Genomic DNA, 21273 nt, shown 5'->3' on the forward strand with positions numbered 1-21273 from the left:
GTGAGAGGATGTGCAGCCTGAGAGGAAAAGAATCACAAGTTCATTATCTGTGAATTTTTCTAACCAGAATATTTTAAAATCCAATTTGGTGGAAAACTGTCACCTAAGCATTTAATCCTGAGATTGTTAGCACTCAGCTGATGCACAGCTTTAGACATAAGTTCCACAAGAACACAGACCTATCATAGTCACCAATTGCTTTGCGGTATTTAAATACTGAGATGCCTAACATGAAACATTTGGAGGTATCCAGATACCTGCAAATTGCTGTGAACACCATTCCTTGGTAATCATGACCTTGTACAACATCCAGATGAGTTCTCAAAAAAATCAGTAGTATTTGGCTTTCATTTACCAACCACGATTCACAAAACCTTTTCCTTTGTACTCTGCCCAAATCAGCAGGGGACTGAAGTGAAAATACATCTTTTCTCAACATAACGATAATAAAGGTATCCTATAATAAAAAAGCTAAATTAGAGGAATTTGTTCAGAAATAATATTAGTCGTATTAAGATAATAAAATGTTTTATTATCTGCTGGTGTGTGCATTTTGGAAGGTTGGAAAAATGTCTGGCAAATCTTCAGTGCTGTATGGTGCAGTATCTCTCAAATATTTCTCTAATCCTAATGTTATTCTTCTCCCCTATGATGCCATTGTCTTAGTGACATGGTGGCCAGCAAAACAAATTGAAATGTAATGAATGCTCATTATCTATGAATATTCATTGCCTATTTGAGTGCTACTGAATGTTCTCCTGTACTGGTAGCTGTGAAGTTTCTGCCAAACAGAATAGCAAAGGTTTTTCTACTCACATAACTACTCCAGTTCCTCTGAGGTATGGAGAGAAACCTCAGCCCTTCAGAAAGTGATTGGTCTAACTCTCCAAAAGAGTCAACTCTCATGGTGGTTGGAGAATTTCCATCCGAACTTTTCTCCTTTATCTGTCTGCCATAACAAAACAGGGTGGGTTTTTTCACTCAAATCTGTATCAAATTTTAATGACAGTTTTCCGAGCACAGTTCTGAAAGCTCCTCTGAGAAATTCACAAAATGTGCTCTATCTTCATCCAGACACTATTTTTCCATAAATTCATGACATCCTTTTAACAATAGAGAGTAACAACATATCGCAGCTTAACATCATTTAGATATTCTGGGGGAAGGGCTGTTTTATTTGTTATTTGTTTGAAAAACATAAAGGGCAGCTGCTCATGGGTAGAAACTGCCCCACTTTATCTTTTGAAAACCAAGGTGTCTCCTGCTCCCATTGTAGCATTTTTAGCTTTTTCAATTGGACCTGACACTAGATCACTGGTTAAGTGACTGTGAAGTGGGAATCCTTTCTACTTGTGGTAATTGGAGTACCCAAACTTGACTTTTCAGGAAGTATTTCCATGGACATTATGTAACACCTATCGTTTTTGTTAAAGACTAGAGTATTTCAAATGGTATTCTCTTAACATTCCTGCAACAAAGCACCAGCAGTGTTAGTACATATAAATGTACGAACATTTTAAATCATGAGAAGAAAGTCGCAAACTCAAACCTCCAACTCCATGAATTACCTACAATCAAACGGCAGAACTGAAATTCTGGAAACTCCTTGCCCAAATCAACCATTGAAAATCCACCTCCAAGAAAATAATTTAAATCCTGTTTTCATTTAGTCTCAGACTAAAAATAAATTCTGAAAAATAAAAATTGCTGCAGCCAGATATTCTCAGCTTTTGAATACCTCTCCTTAATGGTTGATTTATGACCCAGACAAATGGAAACAGAAGATTTTCTGCTTTCTGCTAACAAGGGCAGCTCCACCTACCCACCCACCCAGCTCTTGTGAAATTCTCAGTAACATCCAAAAAGGAAGCAGGGTCTGGGCCTGCAGGCTGCTGCTGTGCTCTGGTGAAGATTAAAAAAAGAGACATCAGCATAATTCAGTGGGGTACAATTTAGTTACTACAGTTTTGGTTACCTAAATTGGAGCTGTATAAGTCCGAGCTCTGCTGTGTTTTGGTAACGTGATGGCTCCCAGTATTTTACTCCTGAAGGGACTGTTTCAACCACACAGCCTGGCATCTCGCATATTGCCCACCAGAGAACCTCACCTAGCAATTCCTGGGTAAGGAATTACTCAAACCCTTAACCTCTCCCTGACATGCCATACACTTTTTAGGAAGGATACCACATCCTGGCTTAACATTTGCAACCTCCAGGGAACCTTCAACAGTTTTGGCAGCTTCAGTGGTCCCCAGAGTTAAAATCTTCTTGAGAACATATTGGAGTCTTTAGCTACAAATCCTTTCAAGTGAAGCACCTTAACTTTCTGGCCCTGTTTTGCGTCTTCAGAGGGACAAATGCTTGAACTCCACCTCAGTAGACATCTTGGACTAATCCAGCCCTGGTGTGCTCACTTATATTAGAAACATACAGAAAGACCACAGGGCAGCGAAAAGGTTAATATTATACACTCAGTGAGGTCAAGCTCCAAGAACACATAACAAGCCATTATGTAAAAAATTGCCTGAATTTATGAGTCACTGCATTTATGAAGGAACCGATATGAAAAAGACAACTTGGCAAAAATAAAGAAAATTATTTCCAGCTTGAAATTTTGCAATCCTTCAGTATATCAAGGCTCACTTACTGTTATTACTATCCATGTTGTGCAATGTTCTCAAAGTCACATTTTTTCCCCTGTGTATGCATAGAGATGTCCAACAACCCTAGGTATTCTTCCCTCATAGAAAATAAATTAGAAAGCAGACGTAACTCAGAATAACATACAAGATCCCCTCAAGTAGACTGGTACAATCCTAATATTTTTTTCAATATTTCCCTTCTAAATAATAAATCAAGCACACCACATTTCTCTATATGGAATGATATGGTGCAGAGAAAGCTTGTGTGTTTATATTTTTCACATAATCACAAAAACATTCTTAAGTGAAGCACTAAGATATAACAGGTGCTTACACCCATAGATGAAACAAGTCAAACATTAAAGTTTCTTTGTTTAAACTTGGCCGGTTTGTGAATGCAACTAATGCCTAACTTTGATTAAGAATCTGAACCTATGCATCTAAAGGTAAAGCCTATCAAGTTTTGAAGATTTAATGTTTCTAAACTTGCTAATGTTTTCTGCTTCCATCAGTACTGTATTAAAAATTTCATCAAGTAGCATGGACACATGCAACAACCAAGGGATTCAGGATTGAAATGGCTTAAATGGAGCTGGTAGAGGCATCCCCTTCACGACTCTCCACACTGCCAAAAACATAGTGGATAATATTGTGGTAAAGCCACCTAACAGTGTAAGAACCAGGTCATGGAGTCAGATTCCTGAGCATCTTTCAGGAATCATCAAACTGCTGTGTCCAGCACAAGTAGCTAAATTCAAGATATAAAATGACTGTTCTCAACAATTCTGTTACAGTCATAACAATGATACTTACAGGCAGCCAGCCTCAAAGCTTTAGTTTAATGATTATCTTCTCAAAACAGTTTATAAGGTGGGGAAAAACTCCTTTTTTATTAACCTAAACAGAAAATACCAACTAAGACACAGCGTACCAACCATTTTTGCTTTCAAATCTGAAGATTTAGTGGAAAATCTGTGAATGTGCCTACTGTGGTGACTACGGGCTCTCAAGTTTGGCCAGGATGGGCAGGATTGGCAAGAAAAGCTCTTTAAACGCCCCACTGGGGATGAAAGAATCTATCTTATGTACCCAGCTGAGGCACAGCAACTACTACCCTTCACTTACTGTAGGAGGCTTTACACCTGCAAGCAGTGAACGGTCTGAGTCACTCATTACCATCATGAACTAAAACAACATTGTAAAAGCTTCACTCTCTCAGGTACCACAATCGTATGATCAAATAATCTAGCCACACACTATCATTTCTAGTATAAGGCAGCTACTAATAATGGTTTTGATCTATAATGACCTATTTCAGATACACACACACACATAGATTTATGTGTATTTTGTATTAAAATAATGGCAGGACACTGCTTTAGAAATCATGTCTGTCTCTACTTCCATCTTACTTCCATCTACTTCTCATGTCTTACGAATTGTTCCTATTTCTGCCCTGCATCTTTCATCTTTTGCTGCTGTTGAGGTAATTCAGAACCAAATCACCAGCAAACCTCACCATCACCTAATTCTTCTGTGCTCTCCTACGGAGGAGGAGGAGAAGGAAGGAAAAGAAAAAGAAATAAAACTGTCCCTTTAAAAACCCAAGCATTTAAGCTGCTTGTCAGTCGTCTTCCTGACAAGGCCACTTGAATGTATTCAGGAATATTTGCATAAATGCTCACAGTGAGTTCACCGTGGCAGCTAGCGCTAATGGTACATAAAGTAATTTAGTCACTTCTCTTAGGCATCCTGTCAGGGTGATAAGCACCCCCTCTTTGCCTTGTTGCATATTAGATCATTAGATAATAAAGTGTTAGAGCATGCAAACTGACAGGGTCTCAGGGACTATCATTTTTCGAGGGCATTACATTCTGCCAGTAAGGAAAAATAATAGAGAAACTGATGCTGCAATTGGCTTTACAATGTTGTAAACCATTCAAAGATTTGGGGGAGAAAAGAATTTTTACTTTGCAGCAATATGAGACTTTTAATTGGAAACTTTGCAGACATCTGCAGTGGTGGACTTCATGCTGGTAAAACTGAAAAGAGTAGTTGCAAACCCTTTCAGAATTCTCCCCTTCCATAAGCTAGTCACTTAAATTCCATTGGAAAGATTTTTGCCTTTAAAATTGACACCCTGGGATGAACTACAAGCTGAAACGTATTTTACTGGTTGGGGCCTATTGGCTCTTTGCCATACATCTTACTATATACGTACAATTTAAAAAGGTCAACCACATTGGCTTTCTGGTTTACCATAAATATAAAACAAGTGAGAATCCAACTATTTGTGAATGAAAAAGTGATAATTATTGAAAACCACAGATTACTGTGGCTTACCCTATTTATACCACAGAAAGATGTATGAAATAATTGGCCTTTGCCAGCTATTACTTTTGAAAGATAGAGATATTTGTTTGAAATATGAGCTTCTTAAGAAGCGCACTGGTTTCAAGCAGGACAGTGTGTAGAAACGAAACCCTGATCTAGGTTCCTAGTTATATTCAGAGAAATGAGCTACGAAAAGGAACTTTCATTTTACTGTCCGACAAGAAAGATATAAATAGAGATGTGTTGGATGTCCCAAAAATAATCCAGGCTACCTGCTAATGAGATGGTAAAACCCAAATGTGGAGACACCAGGCTCCTGAGTGGCTCCAGAGGCAAAGCTTTCTTTCCAGTTTTTTGGCACCCTAAGTCTCTTTTAAGTGTTACATAAACTGCAACTCTGTGTTTAAGAGAAGAATGTCCCAATACAACTTTGTAAGGAAAAAATAAGCTGGATATTGTCTAACTAAACTAGGCAACCAGCACACTCTCTTGCTACATCCTCTCGCCCCTTTCCCCAGTCCTCACACAGTCAGGCATTCATCCCTATTGCAATCAGATATTTGTGTTAAAGCATTAAACATCTAGAAAAGTACATGGGAATACATTTGGTCAAGGGCATATTATAGGTAGAACCCAGCATCTAAAAAGCTATGATCAGAAGTTGCTCACCAGAGCAATAAACCAGAGACAAACTAGCCATTACTGCGTTAGCTTCCCATTTCACCGTTGACAGATACTGTTCAGGGCAATCTGTCCTTCCCCAGAGGGAGGCAGGAAAGCTGGAAAGAGGAAAGGCAAACAGTTTCTGCTACTGACACTTGAAGATACTATCTGAGATAAAAAAATCCCAAAACTGAAGAAAAATACTGAACTTTGGGACTCAAACTAAAAGTAAAAATTCATTTCAGTGTTGGAAACTGTTACCTGTTCCAATGGGTTTAAGGTTTGTGGTGATTGCCCAAAATTCAATAGTATTAAAGCCAGTTGAGATTTTTCCTGTCTTTGTTTTCGTTCAGTTAAGCGGTTTAGACATCTGAAGTCAACATTTAAAAGAGCTACTGAATTTCTTTTTAATTCTTCCCCCTCCCCCGCCTTTGGATTCAGATGTGCACAGAATTCCTGGAAATTTGGATTGAAGGATTTAGGTTAAAAGAAAGGCCTCACCAAGCCTCTGGGAAGCGTTCAATTCTGCAGTGTGGATGTTACTATTCGAAAGTAAGAATTTACTAGTGGTCGCTTTATGAGGTTGCTCGAGAGGTGCCTGAGGAAGTAGATGAGAAAAATCACCTTTCCCACAAAAAGCACACATGGAGATGTTTTGCAGATGTTGACTTTAAATGTTAGCACAGTAACTAGGGTTTGTGCAGATATGTAAGCATAGCATTATCTCTCTTTTGCTTCTTTTTCCTAAGAGAATCCCTCAGGTACTAGGAGTGGGAATAATAACTGTGGTAACATGAGATGCCATCACACCATGCATGGGAATAAGAACATAAATGGATGAGAAAGTAACTATCGCCTTGACCAAAAGCATGCACTGAGAAGACTGCAATGAGGAGAGAGGGAAAAAAAATAAATAAATAATTTGGCATCTACTTTAGTAGGAATATAAGTATAATATAGAAGTGCTTTTTTGAAAGAATACATTTAATTCAAAGATTACAAGGTTGAACAAAGAGAAGTTTCCTTTTGTAATGTTCTGCCTTCTGCTAATTAATAAAGCAGAGCTCATACATTCCTTACAAAAATTCAGCAAAAATTATGACAGTGGCTTATTAAATTAGGTTGTTGGCAGGATGAAAAAAAAATTCTGTAACATGAATTATGGCCGAAAATGGCTTATAGCCTACATAAAAAGTTAGAGCTAAATAAATACAGATGTAAGTTATGTTTATATAATGAGAAACGCTGCTGAGCTAAGAATTTTAGGTTAGTAAGTGTGAACTACAGACCCGATTCTGCAAACACTTATCAATACCCTCAACTTTACTGACACAAGAAGCCTCATTGATCCCAACAGGACCATATGTGTGCATAATCTTAAATGTATGCATAAGTGCTTGCAGGTCTGATGCCTGAAAGCTTAAGCAGAATAGAAAGCTATTTCCACAGGAATTCACTGAGCAGTAGAAACCCACACATTTGCCCATTTCTTAGTATTAATAATTTCTTTTAACATATCTAGTTAACATTTTTCTGAGTGGCATTTGCATTCCCAGAGAAAAATTTATCTGGCTTTCTTCAAACTCTTTGGAAAAAATCTATTTAATTATTCATCAGATCCTTGGCAAATATTTGTGAAACAAACCAGCATAAAGGACTGGTGCCTTCTACACTCAACTACTTCAATGGAAGCTGAGGGTATACATCTCTTAGAGGGAGCAAGCTCCTATTGAATTTAGGGTTACAAACAGCTTTGAAGACAAAGAGCTATTCTACCAAGCTGGAACAGGGAGAGGGGAGTGAAATGCCCTCTGTTTTTGTTTTGGTTTTCAGTAGTAGTCATCAGCTTTGAGGACAAAGAGCAAAACAAAACATTAATCAAATCCAGATTTTTTTAAGTACATTTGTACTCAACAGCTCCCATTTTTAAGCACCTACAGTCACCAGCAGATGTTCTCTTCCAGGACCAGCTGATCCTACGGAAAAGATTACTGGCCCCCAAGTTGCTTCCAGCCATGTGCCCCCATCCCACCCTTGCTGGGGTTTACTGTCTGTTCAGAAAAGCCAGACGAATTGCCTTGCACCATTTCTCCTTCAATCATATCAGCAAAATAAGCTAGATTGGTAAGCAGCTATTATTTAAAGGGCTTAACTCAAATGAACTTCTTTCGACTGAAGGAGACTAGGGAGCAATCAGACAGCCATCTTAGCTGGCATTTCCATGGTGGAGAATAGCCTGCAGCAGGGAGGACAGACAAGCGGCTGTGGCACACAGAGAACAGCAACTTTTTCAGCTGGTACAGCTGAAGCCAGAAGAGAACACTCATCCATGGCTTGAGTAAGCAGATGGATTTCCAAAAAGGCTCTGCTTTCATTTAGGGCAATTCAGAGGAACAGCTGGATCTCCTAGAGACCTCAGCACCTTATAGATAAAAGAAATCCCATTCAAAATTTGGGTTCTATGCACTTCAGAAAATATGCAACATGCTTGATTTGCACAATCAAAAACCCAGGAAATTTGGGAAAGATCAGGCTCTGATTTGGGTGCTGAATAGATGCAAAAAAAAAAAAAAGAAAGAATAAACAAAGAAATCACCACTCTTCACTGACACAGACTCTGCACCATATTTGCCTACAGGTTCGTTACTGCACTACATTTAGTGCTGACCTACTTGAAAAATTCCCCTGTAGTCTGGAGGCCAGTCTCTTTGAAATATCCAGTCCCAAAGGTATAAATTGTTACAGGACAATTTGAGACTGATAGCCAGAGACACAAATCAAATAAATCCACATTTAAAGTAGCAATGGCAACCAATGAAAATGATATGCCTACCATGTTCCAGATAAGAAGGCGTACCTTCCGAGGGATCAAGTCTTCGAGCTCTCCGCCCATGCTTGGAATTGTTGTGTACAAACATATTGTCCGACACTGCCAACACATGGCCATCAACATTGACTGTTGTAGACACCACAACCTGCAACCACAAGAGCAAAATGGAGGAAAATTTGGATATATATGTATGTTTTTCAAGAAACATAGAGTGTAATAAACTCAGTTAAATAAATAACAGCTGGGAGCTGTAGAAAATTGCATAGCTATTTCACATAATAACTGGTGCTTATGCTGTACAAATCTAACAAGAGACGCTATTGATGAGTGGGTCTTTGGCATCGAAAGCTTTTGATGCAGTTTTAAGTCAAATTGCAGAGTTTGTAGCTGCATGGCAGACAGCACACTGTTAACCATCATTTTAACAAGAGGATCTTTATTAAGTATTTTTTTCCTATATACAAGGGCAGCTGTGTTTCACCCTAAATTATCCTTCAGTTTCCATGCTGAAGTAGATAGAGCTGTTGACATTGCAAATGAGAATCGATTCAGAATAAAAGAAAACAAAAGGGTATTTTGTGAAGTTGTGATGAGAGTTGTTGCATGCCTACCCCCTTCCCTTCTCAACTGCTGTCCCCTTCATACAGTCACTACAGGTTGTTGGACTTGCCCAAATTTCTCCCAAGCTCTGTCTTAGGGAGTACATATAGGTATGTTTGTGTACACATACACACTTGACAGTAGGGTCTTGATCTGGAGAACACAACCCTATTCATCCAGTGTTGGAATTATTTGTATTTCTCAACTTATCTCAGTGTCAACACCTGGGATTTGGTTTGAGGCAAGGGGAGGGAGACAGAGAAGCACTGCCCTGGAGGCAGGATCCAACACTTCTGCTCCCTAGAGCAGCCCCAGGTACGAGAGGAGCCAACCCAGTAGGGGCAAACAGGAAAGTGTTGGGTCCAGAGTAAAAGACCCAACTGCTCAGAGGTGTCCAGAGGGACCCCTCAACCGTGAGGATCAGCAGGCACCGTCCTATAGGAAATCCCCAATCAGGCTGAGCACACCCAAGACATGAACTGTCATGGAAGAAAGAGGGGCAAGTCCCTGGCAGAGCTGCAAGCTCATCATTCCGGGTCTCCTCGACCCTGCTCAGATCAAGCAGCCTCATAGAATCCCCGGCTTTCATTCAGCCATCCCTCCCATAGTCTTTTCCCAACAAAGTATGCTATTCCCAGGGTTTTACCCCAGCCAAAGATTTAGCTTTCAGCTGGCTGCTGATTTGCCAGGAGCACACACCGCCTTCAAGAACTTTGACTAAAACAATAAGAAGAAATGACCTACACTTCTCCTTACATTAAACAGGGAAAGGGATTAAAAACTGAAACCCACAGAGATATGTTTATTCATGCGACCTCTTACAACCAAATATAATAATTGTCTGTTAATTGCAGTTTCAGCTCCCACCTCATGCTTCGACATGTGAAACAGCAATCAGCAGCTCCTGTTTAATCCACCTATTATGTTGACTAATTAACTTTGCTCGACAGTTTATTTCTTCCTCCATTATCAGCCCCTGTCAGCCGCAAGCACACTGCCGCAAAGGGGGACCTCAGCCCTTTTGATTGATCACCGATAGATTGACATGCAGATTAATTTAATTAGAATCACCTCACTTGAGAAATGAAAGACAATAGCAAGGGGGCTAATAGATCTGCTCTTATAATGAGGCAAGCCTCCAGAGCCATGGCAGAGGATTTCTGATTTATTTTGCTGAATTCCCCAGTCGCTCTGAAAGGCTCTCGCTTTAATTGTTCTTGGTTTTGAGAGGCTTTAGCCTCTGAAGAGGTGAAATGCTTTACAAGGATTGGCAAACATTGCTTCAACTCTCTCAGGAAGCTGCTGCCTCTCAAAGTTGGTCAAATGGGGACACTTAAAGGATCGCTTACAACAATTAAATTTCATCACTTGAATCAGATCTAAACAAAAAAAAAAAGTGAAGATTTTCCATCTATTTTTGACCACCAATTAAAACGCTCAAAAATTTGAAGCAAGCAAAGCCGCCAAACTGCCCACTGCTAATCCCAAAGTCTTTGTCTTTGAAAAGAGGAATACGAAAGAGTAGTTTACATCTAACAGATCCTAAAATCGTCTCTCAGAATGGCATTCCAGACAATAGAGTTTTGTGCATGTTTTAAATGAAAGATATTAAAATACAGAATAAATGATTCAAGAGCTCTTACAGATGGAAATTTGGGAAAAAGAAAGCACCAAACACTATAGGTAAGTTTTTCTGAAATCAAACTAAGGGGGGAAAAAAACCCTCCAAGCCCTATATATAGAATTCCAAAAGGGATTTCAAAAGTAATTTATCCATTGCATTCCTGAGGGATAGATTAAAGTTTATGATATTTTCAATAAAATATGATCTTATAGTAAGTGGCTCAGGGTTTGCAATCTTATTTGTGCACTTGCAACCATTGTAAATTCGTTGCAACTGGGATTTTGAGCCAAATCCCTAGCTGGCATTGCCTGTCACAGCTCCATGATTTATGCCAGCTCCTTATCTTCTTCTGTGGGTCTGCTGAGATGCATGTGAAAATTAACACTATTACAATTAATAACAATGGCTACAACATATTTTCCCCAATCCTAAAAACATATAGGTGCACACAGGTTTACCACTGAAGCAAATCAATCCTGTGATGAAACCCAGAACTTTGAATGTTTCTAGAAACAGCATTCCAGAAAAATAACAGGTCAAGATTAATAATAACAAAATAGAACTCAAACCTGCGAAAATTGTGTATACAAGTAGCTGTCGCTATGCACACACCTTTCTACAGAAGACCTCAAGGAAACAATCCTTGTGGGGTCAGTTTTATGTGAGTAAATCTACATTTAAATTCTCCCCCTCAGGTTTCCACAACTGTTGATGTAACATATTTTGCATTACTTAACAGTGTCTTCCTACCTACCTCCTGAACAGAGAGTTTGATTTACTGCTAAGAGACCACATTGGTGTGGTTCTTCAGTGTTGTTAGCAGAAGAAACTATAAAAGGAATCTCTAAGAGAAACTGTTTCCAGTCTCAGGAAATGCAGAAAAAAAAGTGGTTACTCATATGTATCTGTCTGAAAAAAAAATGATTATTCACAGTGCACCTGTAAGAAGCAGCACACACTTACTGCTCAATTCTTCAACTGCAAAATCTCATTAATACAGGAATACTAAACATACACTGCACTAATGAAATATTAATGGCCCTAATTATTAAAAGAGAAAAAATATACCTTGAATATTGTGTGCCACAGTTACGTACTTGGATCACTACAGAGCACTTACATGCTTACAAGTTCTACTCATATTTTTTAATCTAAAAAAATACTACACTCTCCTCATTTTGATTTAGAAACGACTGGGATATGTTCAAGTTAAAGCATATGCTAAAAGTAATTTGTGAAGAAATCATAAAATTAGGGGGAGGGGAGAGCCAAAGTATATGTGGAATGGGCACCGAGGCATCCTAAAACATAGACCATAGCAAGAGGGAAAGGCACACTACACTTTAATAAATGATTAATGAGGTGCTGACACATTAATGTAAGCACAGGGACAACCAGGCCTGCCAAATCTCAAACCTTTCCAAATTTTGTCAACAAAACACAGTTTTAATTTGGGACAGGCAAACATGGAAAATGATTTTGAGCTTTAGCTTTAGCCGTTCATAGATTCTGATTTAAATCCTGTATCAACACCAGGGGAGACAGAGGTATGAAAGAAGCACATCGGTTTACAACTTTCTTCAATGAAATTGGCACTATCAACTGCACTAATGTATCATTCAGCTCTGTGAATTATTCTGCTTGTCATTAAATAGTTCAGTTTGTGAATACTTTGGAGCTTAGTTTAAAAAAGAAATATTCAGAGACCAGGAGCCTGGTGATCAAGCTATTTATTCACGTTTAGCACTAGGCCTGTTTATTTGTTATAGTACTTCACCTAATATATCAAAATTAAGCATTGCATGACTCCTCATTTTTAACCACAGCCCATTAAGCTTTGCTAACTGATTAAGACATAGCATGTTCCTTGGGCTTTCAATTTTCTCTGATGTATGGTGGGGGATCTGATATTTTTTGTGATGTCCCCAGCATTCAGCAGCAAAGGCAGAGAAAATCTGATTAAGACTATTTTCAGGTCTGAAGTGTGTGATAGAATTAAACCTGTAACTCTAGTGTTTGCTGCTCTTCTGAAAGCTATGCAGAAACGGTTTGAGCAACACCTTTATTTTTCTTACCACTTGGTGACCTCTTCCTACAGCGTGTTGACTTCTTTATTCTAGTAACTAAAAAATCACTCTCGATTTAACAAGACTCTTAAAAAGGTGTCTAACTTAAAGCACATAAGTACAATATATTCAGTAATTTTGCTCACGTGCCCAAGGACAGGCTGGGCACTTAATTACCTCAGCTCTCACTGCTATTTTTCAGCCTTCTTTTTTTTGCCTTTCCCTTCTCTGGGGATGGAGCCTTGCATGTCCAAATTCCATTATCTGGGATTCATGAAGCATCATCTCTGTCTCTTATGCAAATTTGCAATAAGACACAAGTGGCTTCAATTCAAACATGAGTGGCAGTGTCCCATGGAGGCAAACCAGCAGCCTAGGCTGAGAAAGAGGCTGTGGTAACAGAATCAAACAGCATGGCAATTTCTAAGTGACTTTCAAGGTTTTCATAATAAACGAATGTTTGGGGGTTTATGCAGTGACTCAGTCTGAAAAGTTTCCTCTAAATTAAAACTTGACATGTGTCAGTTTGCAAGCAGCTGTGCTAAAACAAGAACAACAAGATAACTAGGGCACCTGGGTTTCATTAATTACAATAACATACAAAACTGTTTAAGTTGTATGAATGAGGGTTTAGTGCTGAAAAATAAAGTCTGGGCAGAGTTCACCCATGATACCATCTACTTATTATTATTATTACCAGTAATTGGGGCACTACAGCCCATCCCACCAAGACTGATGACTTATGTGATGAAGAATGCAAAACCAGACTGAGCGTTTACTCCATGGGGTTTCTGGAATAAAAAGGCAAGGTTGGACAAAGGTGACAGTATGTGATACCACCAGTTTTGTGCAACTGGGCTGATGAAACAGAGATGAAATTATTTTCTCAAAGTCTATCAGGGAGTCTGCAACACAGCTGAATACTCAACTCAACTGTCTTGAGGTCCTGCACAGTACCTGACTTCTCTCTGGCTGTTTCCTTCTGCTAATAGAGACACAACTAACGCAGACAGGGCCAGCACTGCTCTAGCACACACTTTTGCTGGCACTTGACACCACTCCTCTTGTCACATCCCTGGACATCTCAGACATGCAGAGAAATGCATTTCCTTCCAGGTCCACAACTGCTTTTTATGTTAGGCTTATCATACTACTACGTATACACGTGAAGTTCAGGATAAAACTGCCTAATTCTGAATGAAATTTCTCACACAGGTTTTCTGAATCAACACATACTCTGCCTCTTCCCTGGGCTTCTTAACCTAATACCATATGATAACCAGACAATTCCCTGCTGCAGGAAAAAAAGTAAAAACTATTAAGAAATGAAATTTTCTGCAGGGCTGATCCTTAGATAGCACCTGGAAATAACGTACTCTCATGGTTTTTAACCAGAACGTCGACATAGCTATTAGAGACCTTCTAAGTCACTGGCAACACTTCAAACCTAGCTGATAGCAAACCCTCCACTGACCTCACAAGGGCCCAGATTTCACTTGGCTCCTATACAACATTGTCTCAAACATCTAGGTGCATCATAACTACTATGTGTACATTTGGTCCCTTTCAGCCTAAGAAATGATAAACAAAGCCTGGACTCGGTAGGGTCTGGCTGTTTAACAACTTTAGGGCTAAAAGAGCAACAAGTTCAAAATTAAAAAAAAAAAAGAAAAAAGGAAAAAAATGGAAAATAAAAGAAACAAAAGCAGCTATTGTAAAACAATAATCCTGGGCACTTAACAGAATGCTGCAAGCTTCAATACCACCCTGTATTATAGTATCAGTGGTTCGCTTGGCTGAAAGTGATTAATTTCTTGAAAATGCTAAGGTCACACTAATTGACATGACCTGTGTAATTAAGCAGTCTCTGTTTACACATGGAAAGCTCAACTGCTGTGAAGCTGGGTTTGTATGACAGAATGTCTTTACAAGTCAAGAGATCAACAACCTTTCCTATGTCCTACCTACTCGCTGACACAGGCTCCTGATTGCTGTTCTGAGAGAACACGCGAAGGCATTACCATATGAAAATCAGCCTCAAGCTTGGACGAGCACAAACCCAGCAGAGTGTACATGTTGTGAAGCAAGCTCTGACAGGCCCCAGGGGTGACTGCTTGGCCTAAATCCCTGTGCTGGTGAGAGTCCTTTTTCCACTTTCTCTTTCAGTGATAATGCCCTCTTGAATCACAGGAGAAATGTGACAAAGGGAGGAGTGTGGCGTGAGAAGCCAAGGGCTCTGCCATGCTAATGCTTGCTCTTATACTGATTAATTTAATCCCTGTGGCCACATATCCTCACTTCTTCACTTCTGTGTTCAAAGGGGCAAACAACAGCCTTCTGCCTTCCAGCATTGCTGCAATTAAACAGTCCAACAAAGGACATATGTTCAACATATAAATAATATTGCCATTTACATAACATTTAGCACTTTTATTTAAGTGCAGTAATGCTGAAGAAGAAGGAAACAAGGTCCTGAGCTACTGCAGAAAGCAGCTGTCTTTCGGAGTTGTCTTCCTCCAAAGATCCATGTGGTCCACAGGACAAACATCCTAGTTCTGTCTCAGAACCCCGAGCCAAATCCCCTCTGGCAGACTCTATCATGTTTTCTCCCTGGGCCACACAGGCTCCTCTTATCAAAACAGAAGGTCCTTTGCCTCTGTACCCCATAGTTTTATTCAGCACATACTCAGGTAAAGCATTATTGGCACAGTCAAAGGACTATATTGGTCCTAAGGACCAAGATTGAAGCAACTATTACTCAGCATTGCCACCATACCAGTCTGCTGCCAGACCTGGGGAAGGCAAGTGCAGACCATCTTCCAAAGGACAGCACTGTACTTGATCTCAAATGTAGTCATGGACATAGATGCAGCATAACAAAATGTCCTTGGTGATCTGAAGCTGTGTTCCCAAGTCCCACTGCCATATCCTGCAACAGTGGGGAAATACCAGCCAAAAGCATCCCAAGAAAGATACACTTAATGGCAGGTTTTAACAAGTGCTGACTGCAGAGATGGACCTTCAGCTTATGGATGAACTTTTATGAGCCTTTAATGCTGCTGAAGAATAACTGCTGATAACAATCCTGATTTTGTTAATTACTTTTATATCCTCCTCTGCCCCTTCCAATAGACCTGGTGCTCATTTGGTGTTTGCATGAAGGCAGATAGTTCCCCAGGCAGAAAGGAGTATCTCAGAGCGGCATAGCCCCATAACCTAAACCAACAGTGAGGTCATTTTGATTTTTCCTTTCCATGCTTTCATTTCCCATGGAAATGACATTATCTTCATTATTGTCCAGAGCAAGAAACCCCAATTACTTCCTGCCAATTCTGCTGTGACAAGAAGTCTTCAGGCAATATTTTGTGACCTTTTGTTTTTAGCATCTTCCAGTGAATTACTAGGTTAGTTTGGGTCAAAGCACTTCTGTTCCTAACAGACACTGATTTTTAAAGGAGGAAGCGTGTCCAACTGACCTGGAACCGACGCATGTCTCGAGGGTTTCCTGCATTTTTTAGGCAATTTTGGTTACATTTGAGGAAAAATTTCAAGAAGAACCTGTGGAGAAAGAGAAACGGACATTAACATCTTATAAACGGTGTGTAGCAGTCATATGCAACATCTGCACATTTGGTCCAACAAAGCCTTATTTACATTAGTTTTCAGACAAATCCTCCCACTGACCAACCAAAGAGGGAGCAGAGCTTCCACAGGCCCCAGTCCAGCAAAATGTGTAACCACATCCTAAACATTTAAGGATTAAATTAATATATCTGTTCTAATAGAGCCATTAAGGTTTGCAAAGTCAGTCCCTCTCATGGTGAACGCCAGCTTTGCCATGCCATCCATAGCAGCAAGGAAGTAAGAGGCACATATTTCAGCACCGCCAAAAGAGGACAAAGAAATAACAGCCAAGAAAATTCCCATACGTACAAATGGGGTTTTGTTTTAAAAGTTCGTTGTCATGTTCAAATTTTGATATAATACAAAAATTCTCAAAACATTCCCTACAGTTGAAATCTCCCACAATTAAGCCCAGTTTGTGCACAAAATTAATGCTCAAACAGTGGCTAGTGGGAGACTCAAAACTCTGAGAGGAGAAGGGGGTAAGTGTTGATTAAAAGACTGACTTCATGGAGAAATGAAATATTTGCTGTGCAGTCTATTTCCTGGCCATACACAGTTCACTGAAGTAGCTATATGACCCTGACATATATCTCTAGGAAAAGACATTGCATTTTACAAAGCCAAAGAAAAAAGCAAACATTTCACTGAAAATATTTCCTTCAGTGTTATGCATCAGTGGACTGTAAACTCATAAAGACAAGTCAGTGAATAATAGTGGGTTTCAGATTCCAGGCTTCCTCCCTGAGAGCCAAAGTTTGTCAACCTTTTGCCCAAAATAAACTACAGAATAAGGTCTACTGAAGCTCAGCCATACAAAATTTAGTCCTATAGCAAGTTTAAAACTCAGCACAACCAGGCAGAGCAGCATTACTCTTGCAATAACCATCAGATGACTAAGCAGAAGCTATTCTGACCTGTTTCCCTATGCAAAACTGGAGCAAGGAATTGCTTGATTCTGTTTTACTTTAAATCAGAAAGTTAACTTTTGCAAGCACCCATCTTCTAGCATCCATACTGAATTCCAGGTCAGCTGAATTTGCACACACTTCCACCCAAAAAGGCAAAACTGCAGGGTAAACAGCTTCAGAAAATCCCTTCTTGATGAGGAGCAGTTTTTGCTCTGCTCTAGTTGTGATGCTGCCTCTCAACAAGGCAAGTTTTGGTGCTTGCTCCTCCATGCCAAGACAATCACACTAGGCAAATGGCTGCAAAGACAAATTGAAACTACAAGGGACTGTTTTCATTAAAGAAAAGTAAGGCAATGAGGATGAGTATAAAATGTGATGACTGGGATTATCAAGGACTAGATCTCCTGACCGAGGAAGTCCCTTCTAGACCTGTATTCCTAAATAAGAGCAAGCGATCAACATAAACCAAACAGCTGCCACACTTGAACAGGGGTTTGGAGACACTGTGCTTGTTTATACTAAAATAAAGAGCAGTGTAAGCCATTACATTTTCTCATCAAGCAGGTTCTGATATTCAGTAACGAAAAGTTGGTGTTATTTGTTGTACATGCGTGCGTCCGTTTAAGCCTCTAATGGCCAGCTGTGACAGCCTGACTCAGATTGTGTAGAAGGAGCTGTCAGCACAAATCTTGGCATCTCAAATCCAGACAACTGCTTGCCACCAGGCAAGGGTTTGTACTCGTGCCAGAATGGATTCTGAGAGACAAGCAAACAGGGCATTAATTCTGCCAAAGAAAAATGAAAAGCGGGGAGAGTTCAGGATCTTACACTTCAGATGATGGGTTTCCTGTCAGCAGCTGGTCATTTAGCTCATGAGCTATGAAGGGCACGGACATCAGATCCCTCTTGCCCTAAGCTGGCCCTGTCATGCGAAATGCTGGCAGGATCCGGAGACCACTCCTCTGTGCGAGATGGCTTGCTGAAATAAAAAGGCCGGCCATCTGTTGGGAGGCAAAGACATCCCTGTCAGCTGGTGCCTACAGCCTCGAACAGGCCCTTATGTGGCAAAACCTCTCCGAGCTGCTTACTCTTTGGGAAAAAGCTGGCACTGACCTGGGTTTGCTGGGGCATTTTTGGTGGCTTCACCAAGCACCAAGGCCAGCAGCTGCCTACCCGGGCTGCTGCAGCCCTGGAGAAACACCTTGGACCCAAGGGGAGTTGGGACATGGAATAGGTAGAGAAATCTGCATGAAAAGACAGCACCAGCCATGCAGATGTGAGAAGTGCCTTCCCAGTATGGCTTTGCACAGCACACGAGTGCATGACAATGGAAGTTGGTGGGTTGACTAAAGGGTCCCAAAAGAGATTGAAAGCTCTTTGCAAAGCTTTCCAAAGAAACTCTGGGCCTTCCCTTCTGTTACAAAGTCTGAGCTAACATCAAGTTCAAAGGCTTGGAAAATCATTATGACATACAAGAGTTGGCTTTTGGGGTCCTAAAACTCTAACCCAAAGTTTCAAAGTCTAACTCCATTTGCACTGTGTTATCTCCCCAGATTCCACAGAAGCTTCACCAAAATAAACTTCAGAAGAAATGAAACTCATCTATTTAAACCTATCAAAAAACCTCAGGCAGGCAAGCAAGCAAGCAACCAAACAAAACATCCTTTGAATTAAATTAACTCCAGAGAAAAAAATCAACTTAAAAAAATAACAGTATTTTGGGAGGAATTTCCAAGACCCCAAGCTTACCCAGCCAAGTTCACTCACTGCATTTTAAGTAAGAAGTCACCAGTTTACAGAACACATTCTGCCAAGCACCGTATTTTTATTCAACTGAAAGACAAAACAAATTATAGGCTGCACTTTGCTTTGGAACACACCAGAGCTGGATCCCCCTGGCTATGTGAAAGCATCCCACGCTCATCCAGGCAAGAGCCGAGCGGCTCCCGAGCTGGCATGGCACGTGCCAGCAGACGGTCTCCCCCAGCTCTGGCATGAATGCGGATGCGAACACAGTAAGACAAGAGCAGACGGAGCAGTTTGATTCACAGGGTTCAGCCCAGTTTCTCAGTCCCTGCTTTACACCACTTGTTCAGGTGCCTTTTTCACCTGGGTCCAGTCCTGCCAGCCTTGCTCATTAGAAACACTTCACTCTGCAAACATGTCAGATTTAGATTGACAGGACTAGTCCAGGAGAAGTGCCAACAGAGCTGAGCTCTTTGTAAGCATAAACCTCCATCTCCATTTGTTTGCATCTGACTTCTTCACAGTAGGTTATTTTTTCAGTTCTAACTTTCTCTGTGCTTGGCAAGGCTGTATAGCATTAACACTAACCACAGAGGATATATAGCACTAATACTAACCACCAAGGTCTGAAATTCATTCCCAAGATGAAAAAAAAAACATGCAAAACACAAGAGTGTCAATAAAATCTTCAACTTTAACTCTCCCTCCAAACTTGTGTGATTGCTGAACACCAGCTTTTCTGCCACACAAGACTCAGTCATCAATTATACTTATTGCTACCCTTGAAGGTTTATTTTTTTGCATGAATCAAACAAAACATATTTCTGCTTCCCTTCCTGACTACCAACATCCCTGGTGTGAAGACCATTTGTGCATATGGAGCAGAGAAACACAAGCCAGCTCCATGCAAATCAGCTCAGGTCCAGAATCATGCAAACTTTAATAAAGCACGTGGATTTAATGACTTACATTGCTATTAAATCACAGGACTCCATGCTTTGCCCCTTATACTGCACAGACATGGTTAGAGGGTGTGCAGTTTTGGAGAAAATCAGTTAATTTTAGCTCATATTTAAGCTGCTTTATCACTGCTACTTCTAATTCCTGACCACTGGCTCCCTCCTCATTCCTGCTCCTTCCATCCTCTGATTCCCCTCATTCAGCTGAAGGACCTAGTGAGCACGGTACCAGCTGGAGGTCACTCCACTTGTATAAAATACTCCCTGCCATTCACTGCTGGCCATTATGCACTTCACACTGCAACCCCTTGGGTTTGTGCAATACCCTTCCCAGCAGCACCCGCTCTTTGTCACTGCTAAATAACACCGTGATTTAAATTAAATAAATACACAGCAGAAATGGAAATACTAGCAATAAAGATGTAAAAGGATTTTGCCCTCCTACTTTTCTTGCCACTACAAATTAATACCCATGTCTATTAATAATAAATGAAGATTTAAATTAAAGAAAGCAAGCTCTGACATGATCTTGGTTGGCTTTTCTGTCACTCCCCTGAAGGAAATTTAAAGGAACTCAAACACGAAGGCTTAGCAGTAGGATTTTCTTGCCATTGCCACAATAAATATGTCTGTGGAAGGAGAAAAAAAGTTGGAAAGAAGACCTGCTGCATTCCTGATGCTGAAGAAAAGCTTGTTTGTTCCCAACACATTGGAGAAGTTGTTCAAGAGCAGTTCATCCATGTGAAAATACGACAGCTGTCATGCTGCCAAGGTCAGCCAGACCAGTGGCTATCCAGAAAGTGAGTGCCAGTTATACAACTTAAACCTGGCTAGGGCAAACAAAATTGACAAAATGCACCTTTTCTGAGGTATAAACACGTTTGAGAGAAGAGGGTAACTTTAGACTCCTGGCTGAAACACAGCAGTTAAGTATATGTGGGTTTGCAAAATTAGCAAAACCAAAATACATGGGCCGGTGCAATAATTAGCAACTGTCCATCAGATAAAAGGATTGCACACCCATTCTGTATGACATACCAATTCAGCAGAGTACTAAATATGTGCATAAATTTAAATACACAAGCAGTACTGACGGAGACAAAGGTACTACTCACATACTTCAGTACCTTGCAGAACCAGCTCTGATATCAGCCTCCCTCCTTTTTTTGATTGTCCTCCCAGGAAAAGATGATGCTACAAATATAATTGTCTCAAACAATATCTAATGAGTACTGCAATAAGTTATACTGCACCTACTGTTAACTAATTCTACT

At 40.2% G+C, this 21273-nt stretch overlaps 1 protein-coding gene across 9 annotated transcripts in view; it reads right to left on the bottom strand.

The window, feature by feature from the left end:
* Nucleotides 1–21273, bottom strand: part of EBF1 (EBF transcription factor 1) — a 279371-nt gene that overhangs the window by 85610 nt on the left and 172488 nt on the right. For 5 of the 9 annotated variants that reach the window (XM_062607526.1, XM_062607525.1, XM_062607530.1 and 2 more), the window contains exons 7-8: nt 16236–16317; nt 8473–8614 (exon numbers count right to left, since the gene is read on the bottom strand). In XM_062607526.1, coding sequence (XP_062463510.1) covers nt 8473–8614; nt 16236–16317 — 224 coding nt within the window. The remainder of the gene's footprint in view (nt 1–8472; nt 8615–16235; nt 16318–21273) is intronic. The other 4 variants (XM_062607528.1, XM_062607527.1, XM_062607532.1 and 1 more) reach the window with 1 other exon arrangement.

The sequence above is a fragment of the Pezoporus occidentalis genome, unplaced genomic scaffold, assembly GCF_034315485.1.
Source record: "Pezoporus occidentalis ecotype Australia unplaced genomic scaffold, CSIRO_AGI_Poc_V1 ctg124, whole genome shotgun sequence".
NCBI lineage: Eukaryota > Metazoa > Chordata > Aves > Psittaciformes > Psittacidae > Pezoporus > Pezoporus occidentalis.